Here is a 16,490-nt window from a genome sequence, read left to right as displayed (position 1 = left end):
AAATACGATAAAAAGTATTAATTTGGCTTTATTTTATCACATTTTACGTGACTGATATTCAATAGCGATTATTGCGCTTCTGCGCTTAAAATTATGGTGGCTCAACCATGACTACTCAAGTGGCCCGACCTTTACAAATAGCGCTTTTCTAGTATTCCACCTTAGCCTTCGCAAACACCTTACTGGGGGTGATTTTGCTATAGTCTTCGTGTGCAGCACAACACACTGAATATATTTTTAAAATTTATCTCGATAATTGCATTTCATGAATCATTTCTAGGAGAAAAGTTCTTTGCGCCTGGAAAACTTTTTTGTAAGATTTAGTCACTGAATTTAGTACGGGTGTTTTGGATACACGATTGAAACTCACAATATTGTGAAAAGTTAGCTATCACAGTAAGAAGTTTTACAATGGTTGTATCATAGATATCTGGAGTTACTAAAACTGTAAAATCGTGATGGCCCGACCATAACAGTGGCCCGACGATAACGACAATGCCCTATACATCGAATAAAATTTACGTAAACAATTCTACAATACTTATTCAGCCGAAATTGGAGAACTTATACAACCTATTTCGTTTGAGGCAGAAAAAACAGTTGTTAAGCAGTTATATCACAAACTATAGTTTGTGGTTATATCGCCTCTGTGCGCCTTGTTTCCAGTTTTGCGCAAATTGGTTATTTAAAAACGCACAAAAGCCTCTATTAAGTTACATTACAGCTTCAAAGCAGCTATTAGCAAGCCCGAAGCTAGATTTAGATCACACACAGGTTGAATAAATTCAGCTAAAAAACGTTTGATCAGCCAGAAATTGTTACTTGGGTAGCTGCTTGCAAAGCTGCAACGGAGCTTAATAGAGGCTTTTACTTGTTTTTAAATAACCAATTTGCGCAATGCTGTCAATTCTATTTTGAGAACGAGAAACAGTTTTGCAATGATTTTGCAGCCAAAAAGTAATTTATTTTTTAATTGAAAAAAAAAATAGAAAGCGTCATATTTATTTTGCTATGGCGTCGTATGCTATATATTTTAAATTTCGAATAACTGTAGTTCGTATATACAAGCTAATTAAAAATGCATGTCGTTATCTTTCGGGAATTAAACCACCATCTTCTGATCCATAAGCACTCACCGTATGATCCGCCCCATCTGCATCTGCAGAACAGACAGAGAAAAAATCTTACACTTGAAGCAATCGATAATGTCGATAACTGACATATATTTTTGCTGCAAGTCGAATTGCGAAATTCTATGATCTGACAGTATGTGTGCTGTGTACCGAATGAAAGCTTGGTATTAGTTTGTAAAGCCACTTTAACACCCTTAAGCAGCTTTTAAGTAGTTTGAAAGCTGTGAGCCTACTGAAAGCCGAAGTTCGTTCCTTAAGTAAAATTCGAACTTTTGGTTGCTTGGGTAGATCCTGCGATCAATTCTAAGCGGCATATTAGACGAAGGAGTGCTGCGCAGGCACATGAATCTTTAAATATACCAAGTATACAGAGATGCGTATATTGTGAAGCGACTAAAATACAGCAGACTACATAGCAAGGATGCCAGATAAGAGGCCAGTGAAAACAATATTAAGCAGAGGACCCGATAGAGGTCAATAAAATACAAGGATCGCCCAGGACCTATTTTGACTTTCAAAATAGGCCAAAGACTTATTTTACCGATCACATCCAAAGACCGCCAAGCACATACATATTTGAATTTCAACTTGCAAGAATCGCCTAGGATTTATTATTACACTAGCTGACCCGTATTTGTGGCAAACTTCGTATTGCCACAAATTAAACTTTGTTGTAAATAAATCCTGAATCTCGGATGACCTTTATCACAATCTCGAGTTTGACAAGTTTCTGAGAAGTTCATGGGTGTTTTAATGTACAAACTTTCCTCACAGTAAAATAGAAAACAACTCCCCCCATTGCTTAGCCTGATAAAATAAAGCGGATAGCATTTAAATATTCGCCATCATTACAAACCATTTCGCCGAATACCATTTTGCGGAACACCAATTCTCGGTTGACTATAACGCGGAATGTAGAGTTTCGCAGAATACCATTTCGCGAAAAACCTTGCGGGGGATTTCACGGAAAATCTTTTCGTAGGTACCATTTCGCAGGGGTGACCCAACTGAAGGAAAGCAATAGAGGTCAGTAGATCTAGGAAAATAAACGAGCCCTCCCCCCTCCCCCCGCGGTGGCCGGCGTTTCTGACGGCAGGTCCCTGGCGACATTCGCGGTCTGTGTCCGTCTTGCCGCGAATCATCTAATGTATTGATAGTATCTGGTGGTCTAGTTATTGACCAATGTTTTATGAAAGAGTCTAAAATTTGTATGAGATTCCTTAACCCCCTACCACAGGGGTGAGGGCTCTCAAATCACCAAAAAAAAAATTCCTGCCTCCAAAACCCACATATGCCAAATTTGGTTCCATTTGCTTGATTAGTTCTCGAGTTATGCAGAAATTTGTGTTTCATTTATATGGGAGCCTCCCCTCTTAGTGGGGGGAGCGTCTCTAACCATCATAAGAACCTTCCCTGGCCCCAAAAACCTCTACATGCAAATTTTCACGCCGCATTGGTTCAGTAGTTTTCGATTCTATAAGGAACATCCCGGCAGACAGACAGACAGAAATCCATTTTTATAGGTATAGAACTTTAGAAACATATTTTTCAATATCACCGAAAAATAACTGTTGCAGGAGGTGCTTGAAGGTTTTCCTTATTTTTAGGTTACAAAAAAGCAAATCCTTGGGCTTAAATGTCTTTCTAAGACTTGACCCTTCTTTATCGACAGACTTCACAGCCGAATTTAGAAAAATTTGCAGAAAAATTAACTGTCTGGTTCTGAAAGTCTAGTCTATTGGCAGTCACAGCCTACTGCTTTCAATTTATTCTGGTCTTTAAAAAAATTAAAAACTTGAATATTGTACCTGTTAAGTGGGTGCCTATGTCAAATATAAGGACTAAAAAACTTCTTAAAATCGATTAAGAGTCACCTGAGACCTTCCAATTTACTGACACAAAATGACCTACTTACCTACTTGGATGCAATGTTGTATGAAACGAATAAAAAAAGCACGTGGTTCCTCTCTCTCTCGACCGACGAAAAATAGTTCCACTCAAAACTGCATAATATTGTTCCAAATTCTTCATACCTTCTTAAACATTTGTGCTTCAATGCTGCGCGATGTCTGCCGAAATCCATCCTTAGTGCACCTGCCAGCTGGTTATGGCCCCTTATCAGCTTGTACTGGTTGTGGTCCTCGGTCCTTGCTTTTCTTGTGCCGTTTCTTGCGCTATCCTCAAAGAACAGCGACCACCAAGAACGCCTATTCTTGTTCCAGATTCCATTGTTGTAGATTCCATGCCAAGACACTTCTGGTCAAGCGGACAAGGCCACACATGGCATTCGGTTGTTCTAGCACATACAAATCGAACGCGGCAGGGGTTTCTGTTTTTGTGTCTTCATGGCTCAACTGCCATTGGTTTTCGATTTTTTTTTTTGTTTCTCCTTTATTTACAGCTATAATTTTACATTTTTTTGTTTCATTTGCTTTTTTATAGTTTAAATATTATGGTACAGATAAATTACATAATTTTCATCTATATCTTCACTACTTGAATTAGACTTTGTACTCAAAATGACTGTGTTTTTTTTTACCATCGATTTTATTGTTGTTGTTAGTCCCGCATTCCGCCGCTCCTGCTATGCTGCAACACAACAGGACTGCTGTCGGTTAGTTCGTGTAGTAAATTAACTATCATTATCATTATCGTTTTATTAGACGAGAAAAATGTACATTCACAAAACGAAAGTAACGTTGGTTTTTCATTGTTTAGGCGCAAACACTGTGATAGGGTGGCGGTTGGTAGCATTATTGTGGATGTCTTTTTTTATGAAGCGATTTCGTGTTCGACAAAGATCTACCTTTAAAGTGGTTTAGTGCAAATGCTAGTGTTAAATAACCGAACTGCTATTGAAACTGGTTTGCAATAAGTATGTGATAATAATAACGTTAATCATAAGGATTAGCTCATCGCTGATGCTTGATGTTTGCAAAGGCTGGTCTGACCAAACGTACGTGGTTCTGATACAACTTTCACACATTCGCGTACAAAAAAATTTATTCACAAACCGATGTACAAAATAACTCTAGCATTGGAATACTACTTAAAAATACATTTTTTGCATGTAATATGCACTGCAAGGCTGGAGAAAGCATCCTATAAAATACACGTTAAAAATAACAAAAATTATATACGTATAGGTAGACCTTCATATGTATAAATAATTTCTCGTAACTTTCTTAAGCTTACTGGACTTTTTTTCTTCTCTGTTGGTTATTTAGTAAACAAGCTAAGCCATATAGTATCTATGTTGGATTGAATGTTCTTCATCTGTTTTGTTTTTCAGGAGTTGGTTGCTTTTTTCAGCTAAAAAACGGTTCGATAACGATTACTTTTCCAGCTGGTCGTTATAATATTGGGGATTAGCTACTCATCTTCTTGGTCGGAACTATACTTCTGCTTGATTGACGATTTTCTACTCCTACGTGTGTACCTACCTAATATTCGGGAAGCAAGTTACATACAAATAATTAAGCATTTTCTTATGACGTGATGTAAATACGGTTAATCAGTGAATAAATTTAACGCTTAACGTGTTTTGTTTTTCTTCGCATCTGTGAAATCAGCTGGTGGAAAATATTAGGAAAATTATAAGTAGGTGTATTTTAATATAAAATTGCAAAAATTATTGCACGTTTGAATCTTGCAGAGGCACAATATCCAGCGAAAAGAATTGAATAAAAATTCAACTTTGATACATTTCTCAGAACGAATCAAGGCTTGTGTCGAACAAATTTACTGCCTGACAGACCTGATCAATCGATCTTTACTAAAAAAACGAACTGCACCGGACTATTGAGCTTGAAATCGTTTATCAAACGTCGTATCTGTCATCAAAACTACATGAGATCGGGAATGTGAAAAATTTTGAACAGCAAACTTTTCGCTAAACATGTTCATGATTGACAATAACAAAAAAAAATTGTCCGTACTTACAAACAAAGCTGACGTTTGTTGGCCGCCCGGATGGCATCATGCTTCTGCTCCTCTCCAACCAACGTTAGTTTTCTATGGTTAATATTTTGATTATTTCGAACACTGCGTGTAATAACACGTCCTGTCCGCATCATTAGGTTTCACTTCCTAACCGCCTCAACCTGCTATTCCGAACAACACCGCATGATATGATTGATGCACAACAGTGAGCGAGAAATAAAACCTTCTCTAATGCGATAGAACAACGCAATAATGATAATAGTACTTAATTTAGACTAAACTTCTGCCCTGTAGTAGCTCTCCTGTCTGCCATCGTGGTATATATTATATTTCTTACTAGCATAGAGTGTCACCAGTTGTGTGGCGAGTACAAAAATGTTCAAACAATCACGATACCCAAAAATCTGTTTCTTCGCTAAAACGATAGATCTACAGCGATTACTCCGAACTGCGTTGGTTAAGATTGTTGTTTTCATTTATACAAGTACCCTCTACTAATTGGCCAGCCCTGTCTGGGCAGATCAAACGGCCGGCGGCGGCCGAATGTGCGAGTGTATCTGTTGTGTATGTGTGTATGTGTTTGAGAAGGATGATATATATTGTTTGCCGCTACGTAGAATGTTAGTTAATATTTGCTATAACAGTCGTTGGTTATTAGATCTTCCGAATGTGTGTCTATGTAAGTAGGTATGTGTAGTGGGCATAAAGTTATGACTTTTATGGATAATTATTAAACGATAATCACACGGCCTATCACGCGTATCAGCTGCGATAGCGCAAAATTACTAAGCTTAGCTTTCTCTAACTGGTATTAACTTTGATAGTCTATTCTCTTTTTCGTCTGACTGTGATGGGGATTCGACGGGGATGCGCATCCGCTGTAGTCAAAGGGGAAAGGGAGGGCAGTGACGACTTCACACGCGAAATTCGGGTGAGTTAGCTACCCCTTGCTGCAGCACTACGATCGGTATCAATGATAAAAGTTCCATACAAATAGAGCAACTGTACACTGAGACAAAAAGTAAACGCGACATTGTGATGTCGATGGCAAAGACGGTCCGCGACGAAAGAAATCTCTTAGATTTTACACACCTATTATATTCTGTATACAGCAGTATAGCTGAACCACTATACAATCCGTTAATATGGACCTTTTCCCGGTCTGCAGAGTCGAATGAAATGTACTAGCTGTATTTCTAGTAGCGTTCCGTCAATGAACTGGGGGTAGTGGTAGATAGCGTTACAGATTAAAAGCAGTAGTGCACGTACCGTGCACAATGCTGATGCCTCGCATGCTATCATCGGCTATCCATGCCGCTGCCACTGTTGCTACCACCGCCGCCAAGTGGACCGCCCTTCTTGTTGTCCGTTGGCGAGATAGTTTTCTTGCGCTTCGAAGAGGACGATGCAGCACTCACAGCCGACTGCTGGGCAGACTTTTTGCTGCTCATACTGTACAATGGCTGGCTTGGCGTCTGCTGCTTCGGCTCCTTGCCATTGTTATTGCTCTGGTGCAAATTGTCCTCCTTACTGCCACCACTGTTGGCGTTGCTGTTGGTCAGATTCATCAGATTGGCATTAGCGTTCGGATTAATCATATAGTGGCCCAGCAAACCAATCACTGACCGTCGATGTTTGCTATGGTGCCGCACCAGAGTGTTACCGCCGGACGGTTGCTGCTGGTTGTTATTGTTGTTGGCCATTCGCTCCGAACTGCTGCGAGGAGTATAGATGTTCATCGGTGCATTCTTACCCCCGCTGACGATCTGATGCGGTGAAGACGTACTGCGGCGGTTGTTTATCTGGAGAAAACAAATTACGTTATTTTTTTATCATCATGCTATGATAGCGCGGGGGTTGTACAACATTTTCCCGAAAACCAAGTTGTCAACTTACATTATAGGGAATCATCTGATTTTCGTTGATGCCGTCCAGAGTCTGCTGCTGGGCCATCGCCAGGTTTATAACATTATTCTCCTCTATCAGCACTTCATGCGGATGCTGTGGAATATGTGAGGTGAGCACAACCACCGTCCCACCGGTGCCGTTGGCATGCTGCTGCATCTCGCGCACTAGCTCCGGCGATCGGTTTATACTGGTCGGTGAAATATCCCTCGACACGGAGTTCGAATCCGCATCACTGTCCATGCTCTCCTCCGAGGTATCTACACTGGACAAACTGTTGCGCCGTCGAGTGTAGATAATCTGTTGATGCGGTTGTTGTTGCTGCTGTTGCTGTTGCTGTGGTTGAAGGTGCAACGGAATATGCGGATTCAGCGGGTCGTTCAATATCGTCGGCACAATTGTCTGCGTCGCTATCAGTCTTGATTCGAACGTTTCCTTGATCCATTTGCGGTAATCGATTACCTCGTCCGTCACTCGGATTATTCTCCCTAGGATACTTTGCCGATTGCAGTCGTTGAGGAATTTGTTGAGCGGAGATACAGCTTGCATCAGTACGATGTACGCATACTCGAACGCTTGCTTCACTTGGAGGGCCCCTGTGAAAGGAAAAAGAGAAATTTGCATGAGTTTCGATTCACAGCACATCACATCCAACTAACTGACCGTAAGATGATCGCCCAATATCGTTGCCGGGAGTCAAAGGGTCCTCAATGCACAACAAGCTTGGCCGATGGCCGTCTATCATTTCTCGCTGTAGCTCCTCTTTGGGTATATAACGGCCGCCATTTTTAACACTAATTCCTGCGGGAATAAAATGAAGTTACATATATTAAATAATTCTAACCTTGCAACAGTGGATACTTTTGTTGAAACCCATGAAACCCATTTTCAAGATATGAGATGATATGATCATCACATCAGCCTTATTTTTCACTACGACCGTTGCACTCGTTGTGATATTGTGGAATAAGCGGCATCCTGACGATATTTGAATTAAAAAGAAACTTCATCAACAAACAGCGATAACACACGGGATCCTAGAGTACTCCCATGGGGAACGCCAGAAACACTCGTAAACACTGCAAATCGAGGAGTCTTAAATTTGACTGTTATGATTGCCTTGAGGGACAAAGCGGAGTGCTTTAGGTTACCAAGTCTGCCTCGACAAGCGGGTGGTCGTGGGTTCGAATCTTAGTAGAATCAGACCATTCGATGTTAAGTGACTTTAGCATAGGTTTATTCTCAGACCCCTCCACATATTTCCTTTCTACTGAATTCTGCAGTTACCAACAATGAAACCTATGGACAGGGCATGCGAATAAAGCTTCTTATCCAAGGGCAAATTATAAGTTGTTCCACTACCTGGTTCTAGGAACGAGATTAGTAACGCAAAGGTAGTAAGGAGAAACCCACAGACACCTACACAGCCTCACTTTGTGTTGAACCCTGCCTTACCTACCATGAAGCCACTAGCCGGGGCTAGCTATGAGCATGATACTTGCTCGAGGTGCGGAAGAAGCCTCTTGTCCAAGGGTAAATTACACTAGTTAACAAAATAAAACAAAAAGCGTGAACTCAGTAAGCTGAAGGTGATTTTTCATGTAAAATTGGTCGCTGAATCCGAAAATTTAAAGTAGGATAGTTTTTGAGATATGCAATAAAGTTGAAATTTTGCTTAAAGAAAATAAGTACATGCATATAAACACAAATTTCTCCGGCTGCGGTGCACCAATTTCAAATCTCTTTTTTCCATATTAAAGAGGAGAAATTTTGGTATCGTTTAGTTGAACTTCATTTTTCTGTAAGAATAATGGTACTGTAGATATTTGAGAATTTGTTCACAACAAAACAAAAAAGAACGCATTTTTTGGCATAATTTCAACTTTATCAAAGGTTTTAGACAAGATTAACGCATTTCAAAAATTTCATTTGGTGTAGGTCTTAAAGGCTGATAAAAAACAAAAAAATCATGGGGTTAATGATAACAATCGGTTGAAAATTGTAGAAGTTATGACCATTTTACTAAAATTTGCGCATTTGAATATCATGCTCATGATCATGCTTGAAAAGTGATTGAATTCTTAATAGTAAGAATTGTGAAAATAGTAAGAACAGTAAGAAAAATGAGCGAACCAAAGCATGAAATTAAACGTGGAAATAATCCACAGAAACTCTGTTACGCCTGTGGAAACTATATTTTTACAACACCGGTTAATTTCACTGCTTCATTGCAAATTGCGTTTCCATTTGCGTGTCCATTTATATAGATCGTGCCAAGCAATTCGATAAATGTTATGCCAATGAAGACAATACTTGTTACTGTTAGGATGTAAAGGGGCTATTGGTGAGCCCTATGACCCAGCTGAATGGCGTTTGTTCATAGACAGCATTAAGCAGAGTTTGAAGACTGTATACTTTGATACCGCCTCTAGTTTCTGAAAATAAATAACAGAAGTTGGCACTAGTGTTTCATCATGCGTCATGTGTGAAAATATGCTTGAAACTGTTAATGTTTCCCTGTTGAATGCAACCGATGTCGTTGCTTGGTAACGCATATTGTACATATTGAAAACAACCCAATTTTGCGCAACAAAAAATTTACTCAGCTTGGCAACAGCACTCTCTCTTTCATCTCTGTTTCTTTTGTGTTTACCGTTAAAGGCTCTATAACCTTTGACATTTGAACCAACAAATAGTTGGTAAATATTGTTTTTGTTTATCGCGTCCATGTCACGAAATTTAATTTCTTTGAATTGAAATGTCGCAAAAATATTCAGCTCCCGGCTCTCGCACGGTATCAAAATCAACTTCCCGGGCTCACGGAAGAGTGATAGTAAGATGCAATGGAGAGGTATAGGAAAAGTTTGTTTTTATTAAAGTTAGGCAGGTTATGAAAATTAGATAATATTAGATCAGGTATTGTTAAGGCAGGTAAACATAGATAACCGACAAATTTTGAGAAAAGCGTCATGTCTTGAAAAGTAATGGTTCATCTGGTATCCTATTACTACATCAGGGATACAAATACCTCGATTCCCGTAGCCCTAAGCATGAGTCAAATGGCTCTACATATAATAAAATACAGTTAAACATTATTGGAAAATTTGCTCCGACCTTAATGTTGATGCGTGTGTGTTTGAAAAAGAAAGCGAGGAAAGATAGCTAGAGAGAGAGAAGTATATTTGTGGTATGTGGACAAGTAAGAGGGAAAAGCTTAGTAAGGGGCTGTTTGCAAGAGCATGATATTCAAATGCTCAAATATTACTGTTTTAGTAAAATGGTCATAACTTCTACAATTTTCAACCAATTGTTATCATTAACCCCATGATTTCTTTGTTTTTTATCTGCCTTCAAGACCCACATTAAACGAAATTTTTGAAATGCGTTAATCTTGTCTAAAACCTTTGATACAGTTGAAATTATGCCAAAAAATGCGTTCTTTTTTGTTTTGTTGTGAACAAATTCTCAAATATCTACAGTACTATTATTCTTACAGAAAAATGAAGTTCAACTAATCGATAGCAAATTTTCTCCTCTTTAATATGAAAAAAAGAGATTTGAAATTGGTGCACCGCAGCCGGAGAAATTTGTGTTGATATGCATGTACTTTTTTTCTTTAAGCAAAATTTCAACTTTATTGCATATCGCAAAAACTATCCTACTTTAAATTTTTCTGACCACATTTTCGGATTCAGCGACCAATTTTACATGAAAAATCAGCTTCAGCTTACTGAGTTCATAAATGCTGTTAACTAGTGTTATAAGTAGTCTCCGCACTTCCTAGCACTAATGTCCATAAAAACAAACAAACTGCTAAAGCTTACTTCAGATAGTAATGGAACACAAACAATTGCGTGTTTTTCAGTTTTTTATCATTGAATTCAAGATCATTTCTTACACAACTGTAGCATGTTTTTTTCAAACTTTTAATAAAAAATACGGATAAAATTATTCGTCACGGTTTCGAAGGAATTCTCGAACTTTTCCTGTAATATGACTCAGTAGGCGGCGCACTCTTTCTTCGTTCATCGTTTTGGCTACCTTATTGCACCAGGTCTTCATCTGATTGATGTCTTTGGCAACTTTTCCCTTTGCCATGAGTCTCCTCTTCATGATTGCCCAGTATTTCTCGATAGGGCGGAACTGGGGGCAATTGGGTGGGTTAAGGTCTTTTGGAACAAACTGGACCCCTTTCTCTGCATAACATTCTTGAACGACTTTGCTGTAATGGCAGCATTTAAATTTGCTTGCAACATCCCCCCGAGGCCGAGCCGTTGCCAAGTAAAATTTTTGACGTGTGGATTTTGGCCACACTATTCTGTTTTATGGTTCGGTTTGACTGCTTGCTAACTCGATACGACTTGATTCCTTCCCGGAGTCGAATTCTCCTCACGGTACTATTGGCAGCACCGAATTTTCTGGCCAAATCACGGTCCGACAGATTGGGATTGATGGTCTTCAAAATCGTACCACGCAATTTCCGGTCGCCAGTTCTACTCCGATGATTAGCTTGAGGCTTCCGAATCGTCGCCAATGATTTCTTTATTATTTATTATTTATTATTATTTATTAACATAATTCATCGAACGCTTTGGTCTACATGAATGACTTAAAACTACATAAACTGTCACAAATCAATTAAATTCAGTCGATTTCTAAATACATTTATACTGACATTAAAGTCGAATTCGTCAAACACTCGATTAAATACTGAACACATTCTTCTTACAGGTTCGTTCTGCGCGTAATCGGTTCTATAAAAATGCAGTCTAAGAAACGGCCGAAGTCGAAGATTCCTTGGGGCAATGCTAACGTTAATCTGAGTCAAGATGTGAGCAGCGTCTATTTCAGCTAGCAATAGTTTTCCAACGAAGACAGCACTGGCAATGTCACGTCTTTTCGATAGAGTATTCATACCAAGCAGCGCGCATCGATTCACGTAGGGTGGCAAGTCGCTTGGGGTATTCCAAGGCAGAAATCTTAAAGCATAGCGAATGAATTTCTTCTGAACAGCTTCAATTCTTTTAATCCAAACATCATGGTATGGACTCCACACTACGGCCGCCGTTTCAAGTGTTGACCGCACAAGTGAGAAGTACAGTGCTCGCAGACAGTACGGATCGTTGAACTCCTTGGAAATTCGGAAGATAAACCCAAGATTGCGAATAGCCTTCGCTATGATGTAAGAGTAGTGCTCCCTAAATGACAGTTGTGTATCAAGCAAAATTCCAAGGTCCTTGAATGATGAAACTCGTTCAATTGCTTCATTTTCAATCTTGTACTGCCAATGCAGTGGATGTTTTTTACGAGTAAAGGAAATTACGGCACATTTTTTCACGCTGATCACCATGCGGTTTGCACTACACCAGTTTGCAAACAAGTCTACCATCCATTGTAACCGCTTGCAGTCTTCGACGGATCTCACCCGCAAGAAAATTTTCAGGTCATCTGCATAGAACAGTCTGCATCCTTCGGGTATTAAGATGCAAACATCGTTGATGAATATGGAGAAAAGCAACGGTCCGAGATTGCTCCCTTGTGGTACACCAGAAAGGTTTCCAAAGCCATTCGATTCGTGGGACCCAAGTTTCACACACAGTCGGCGGTTCGCAAGATATGACGCTATCCACTTCACAAAGCAAGTTGGCGCACCTAGACGTTCGATTTTTGCGATTAAAATTTTATGATTGACTCTATCAAATGCTGCTTTCAGATCCGTGTAGATGGTATCAATTTGGGCACCTTCGCTCATGCTTACAAGGCAGTGCGACGTAAACTGCAGTAGGTTTGTAGAGATAGATCTTCCAGGAAAGAAGCCGTGCTGATCGGCTGAGATGTAGGACTTGACTGCTTGCATCAGTTGCCTACTAACTAGCATTTCTAGCAGTTTTGATCCAGCACTTAGCGAAGTTATGCCACGGTAATTAGCGACGTTTCTCTTTTCCCCCTTTTTGAACACTGGAAACATGATCGAGTTCTTCCAGCGGTCCGGGAATGTAGATTGGCTCAAAGAACTGTTGCATATGAAACGCAATGGTTCGCATAGAGCACTCGCACACCTTTTCAAGACAAGCGTAGGAATTCCATCAGGCCCTGCAACAGCTGACGATTTAATTCTTTTGATAGCAGCATCAACATCTGTAGTAGTGAACTGCCCCACACGGAAGTTCAGCACATCCGAAGGCACATTTCGCAACGCGTTTCTCACTTGGTGATTGCTAACAGTTTCTCCATCAAACACACTCGAAAAATGCTTCGCGAATAGATTGCATATGCCGTCAACAGAGTCTGCACATTCATCACCAAGAAACATACTCGATGGAAGACCACTTTCATTGCGTTTTTCATTAACGAACGCCCAGAAACGTTTTGGGTTGCGCTTCAGATTAGCTTGTGTACGTCGAACATAACCAGCATAGAGGGCACGGTTGTAGTTTTTATATCTAGTGCTCGCTATAGCAAATACTCTCTGTGTGAAGCAGTTTCGATTTCTTGAATATTTCCGAAGTGCAGTGGCTCTCTCACGTTTTAGTTTTCTTAGAGTTCCGTTGGCCCAAGAAGGCTTCTGCCGCAGTCGAGGAGCAGGGACATGTATATAAAACAATCGGGTCAAAGTTGTAATCAAAAATTCCACAGATTCGTTAACATCCGTCGCTTCGTATAACGGATACCAGTCAACAGCCGAAATAGCTTCGTTAAGCGAGTCAAAATCAGCCCTTTTGAAGTCGAATTTCCTGTCGTCGACGAAGTCTTCGAAGTGAGTGAGGCCGGTACAAAGGAGGGCGGCGGTGAAAGGAGGATGCTGAGAATCAATTTGGATCAAAGGCTCCACAGCTTCAGACAATTTGCAACAAGTTGCTGCATCTTCATTGGCGAAGAGAAGGTCCAACGTTCTACCATTTGCATTCTTAATCGTATTCAGTTGTCTTAGATTCAATACCGCTAATCCATCTAGTAGGGCAATACTGGAAGTTGAGAATGTTGATTTATACGGATCTGGGAAAACGGAACTAGAGGCACTAGGGCACGACCATGCCAAACCGGGTTGATTGAAATCGCCAAACATCAAGTGCATATCGGACATTCCTGAGGAGTCTACAACTTCGTCGACAGAGTTAATTAGCCTTCCAATAACGCTTGCCTCAACTGCAAGATCAGGAGGAACGTATACCACACCAACATTAATTTTTCTTCCGTCTCCATCTACGTATATCCACAACTGCTCAATATCTTCGGCAACTTGTATTGTACAACGCGAGGAGGCTAATCGGTTACTGACGGCAATCAAAACCCCACCACCTCTTAATTTTCCAGAACGAATGGGATCACGATCTTTACGATAAACGGTGTAACCATGGCCGAAGAGCTGAGGTGATTGAATCTCGTCATTTAACCAAGTTTCCGTAAGAACAATAACATCGTACTCTGCGTCACAAGCAGCAACATAGAAATCTTCCACTTTGGTTCGCAAACCTCGTGTGTTTTGATAGTAAAAGCTGATTACAGTGCTTTCAGGTGATGGTACTTGCACATGTCTGGAGCAAGCAGCGACTACCAGAGGTGGTAGAGACAACGTAGCCGACTCTGTTTCAATACGTGGCGATGAGACTTTAGCAGAAAATTGGTCGACGGAAGTAGTACGGTTCTGGAATCGTCGAGGCTCATTTAACGGGCGTGTAGTATCTTGCAAAGCTTCGGTTGAACATATACCGTTTTGTGATTTACCTGGACAAATAAGGCGGTGCTCCACCGAAGAATCACCACGTAGATCAAGCGGGTCAGAAGCATCAAGGCGAGGAAGCGTTGCAACGGTTAGAACTGCTTCCTCAGAAAATGGCAGGGATGATAAGGCCGGCTCAGCATAGCTCTTAACAATTACGTCACGCGGTGGTCTAAGCGATTTCATCGACTCGGCGTCCGATGCGCTGGCTAGAGATGTGCGGCTTCGCGGTTCAGGGTAGTACTGGAAGCGTCGAGATTCAGTGAACAGAGGTGCAGTATCTAGTGTGACTTCGGCTAAACATATACCATTGTTTATTTTACCTGGACGAATAAAGCGGTGCTCCACCGAAGAATCACCCAAAAGGTCCAGGATCCAGCTCGACGTAGCGTCTGTGAGATCCGTTGATTGCTACACGGTGTAATCAATCCTTTGTCTGGCATTCCTTGCTCGTTTTTTAAATATTGGGCAATCCATACTCCAAGCTGAATGGTTGGTGTCTAAATCTTCTTCACGAGTTGATTTCTGCTGTTTATTTGATCGATCACAGTTAGCACATTTTTCGACATTTGAATCACAGTCTTTCGCGCTGTGATTGCCGGCGCATTTTGGGCAACAAACTGGTTTTTTGCAGTTAGCAGCTTTATGTCCGAATTCAGTGCAGTTGTAGCATCGATTCACGTTCATTTCTTCCACAACTTTACAGCGATCCCATCCTACATTGATACGCTGCCGCTTAATTAGGCACTCAAATGTTAACGCATCTGTTTCCAGCACAGCGCCAGCAGAGCGGCTATTAATCTTGAACAGCCTAATTACCTTTATATCAGCAGAGTCGGGTAAATCGTTTTGCTTTTTTAGTTTATCCAGCATATCCTCAGCAGCCATATCTTCAGAAAGTCCAAATATTTTGACCCTAGGCTTGAGCGGCTTCAAAATTGCGATATCGTAACTCCCCGCCAAAAAATTTGATGCAGCCTCGACAAGTTTTAGGGCACACTGTTTGCTCTCACATCTAACAGCAGCGTCACCATTCTCCTTGTAGTGTACTGTCTTAACGCAAAAAGCCACAGGATCGATTTTCCCACGGATATCGCTTTTCGTCACGTCAGGATTCTGTGCTACTTTTGGTTTAATTAAAACAGTCTGCTCAATTTTAATAACAGTTGCAGACTTGCTTGTGCTGTTTCGCTCATCTTGCGTAACAATTTTATTTCCACCATCACTAGCTATGATAACGTTAGAATTATTGACAGTGTTATCATTATACGTAGGAATCCTACGTCGCTTTCCTGATCGTAAGAGACCCTCAATCTCAGAATCAACCGTTTTGGTGTTGCTACCGACTGTCGCTTCTGCGGTGACATCTGCGTATGATCTTTTCGTAGTTTTCGAGCCACGCGCAGCTGTAGAACTTGATTTATCGTGGGAATTTAGATTCGAAGCATCACTTGTTGCAGATGTTTTTGCATCGATCACGGATAGTAAACGAGGCAACAAGCTATTTTCGATTATTCGACTAAAATCTTTTTCGAAGCGAGAAAAAGCTGCTTCATTTTTCAATACGACAGTGCTCAGCGCATTCATTTGAATAATCAAATCAGTACACTTCTTTTGAATATCGTTAATGCAAGACATTTGTTTTCTGCAGTCAAAGCAAATGTACTTCAACGCAACGCAGTCCCGCAAAGCGGTGGCATCCGAAGCTTTCAGTTCCGAGCAGCAGCGTGTGTGAAGAATTTGTTCACATCCTCCGAAGCAGTACACTCTATCACTTTCTTCTTTAATTC

At 40.6% G+C, this 16,490-nt stretch overlaps 1 protein-coding gene across 4 annotated transcripts in view; it reads right to left on the bottom strand.

The window, feature by feature from the left end:
- Positions 1–5,204: 5,204 nt before the first annotated feature.
- Positions 5,205–16,490, bottom strand: part of LOC128744703 (non-canonical poly(A) RNA polymerase protein Trf4-1-like) — a 50,683-nt gene continuing 39,397 nt past the window's right edge. For all 4 annotated transcript variants that reach the window (XM_053841882.1, XM_053841883.1, XM_053841885.1 and 1 more), the window contains exons 5-7: positions 7,644–7,781; positions 6,972–7,576; positions 5,205–6,877 (exon numbers count right to left, since the gene is read on the bottom strand). In XM_053841882.1, the coding sequence (XP_053697857.1) occupies positions 6,374–6,877; positions 6,972–7,576; positions 7,644–7,781 (1,247 nt within the window). In that variant the 3' untranslated portion in view covers positions 5,205–6,373. The remainder of the gene's footprint in view (positions 6,878–6,971; positions 7,577–7,643; positions 7,782–16,490) is intronic.

This window comes from Sabethes cyaneus, chromosome 3, assembly GCF_943734655.1.
Source record: "Sabethes cyaneus chromosome 3, idSabCyanKW18_F2, whole genome shotgun sequence".
Taxonomy (NCBI): Eukaryota; Metazoa; Arthropoda; class Insecta; order Diptera; family Culicidae; genus Sabethes; species Sabethes cyaneus.
This window is presented reverse-complemented; position numbering and strand designations above follow the sequence as displayed.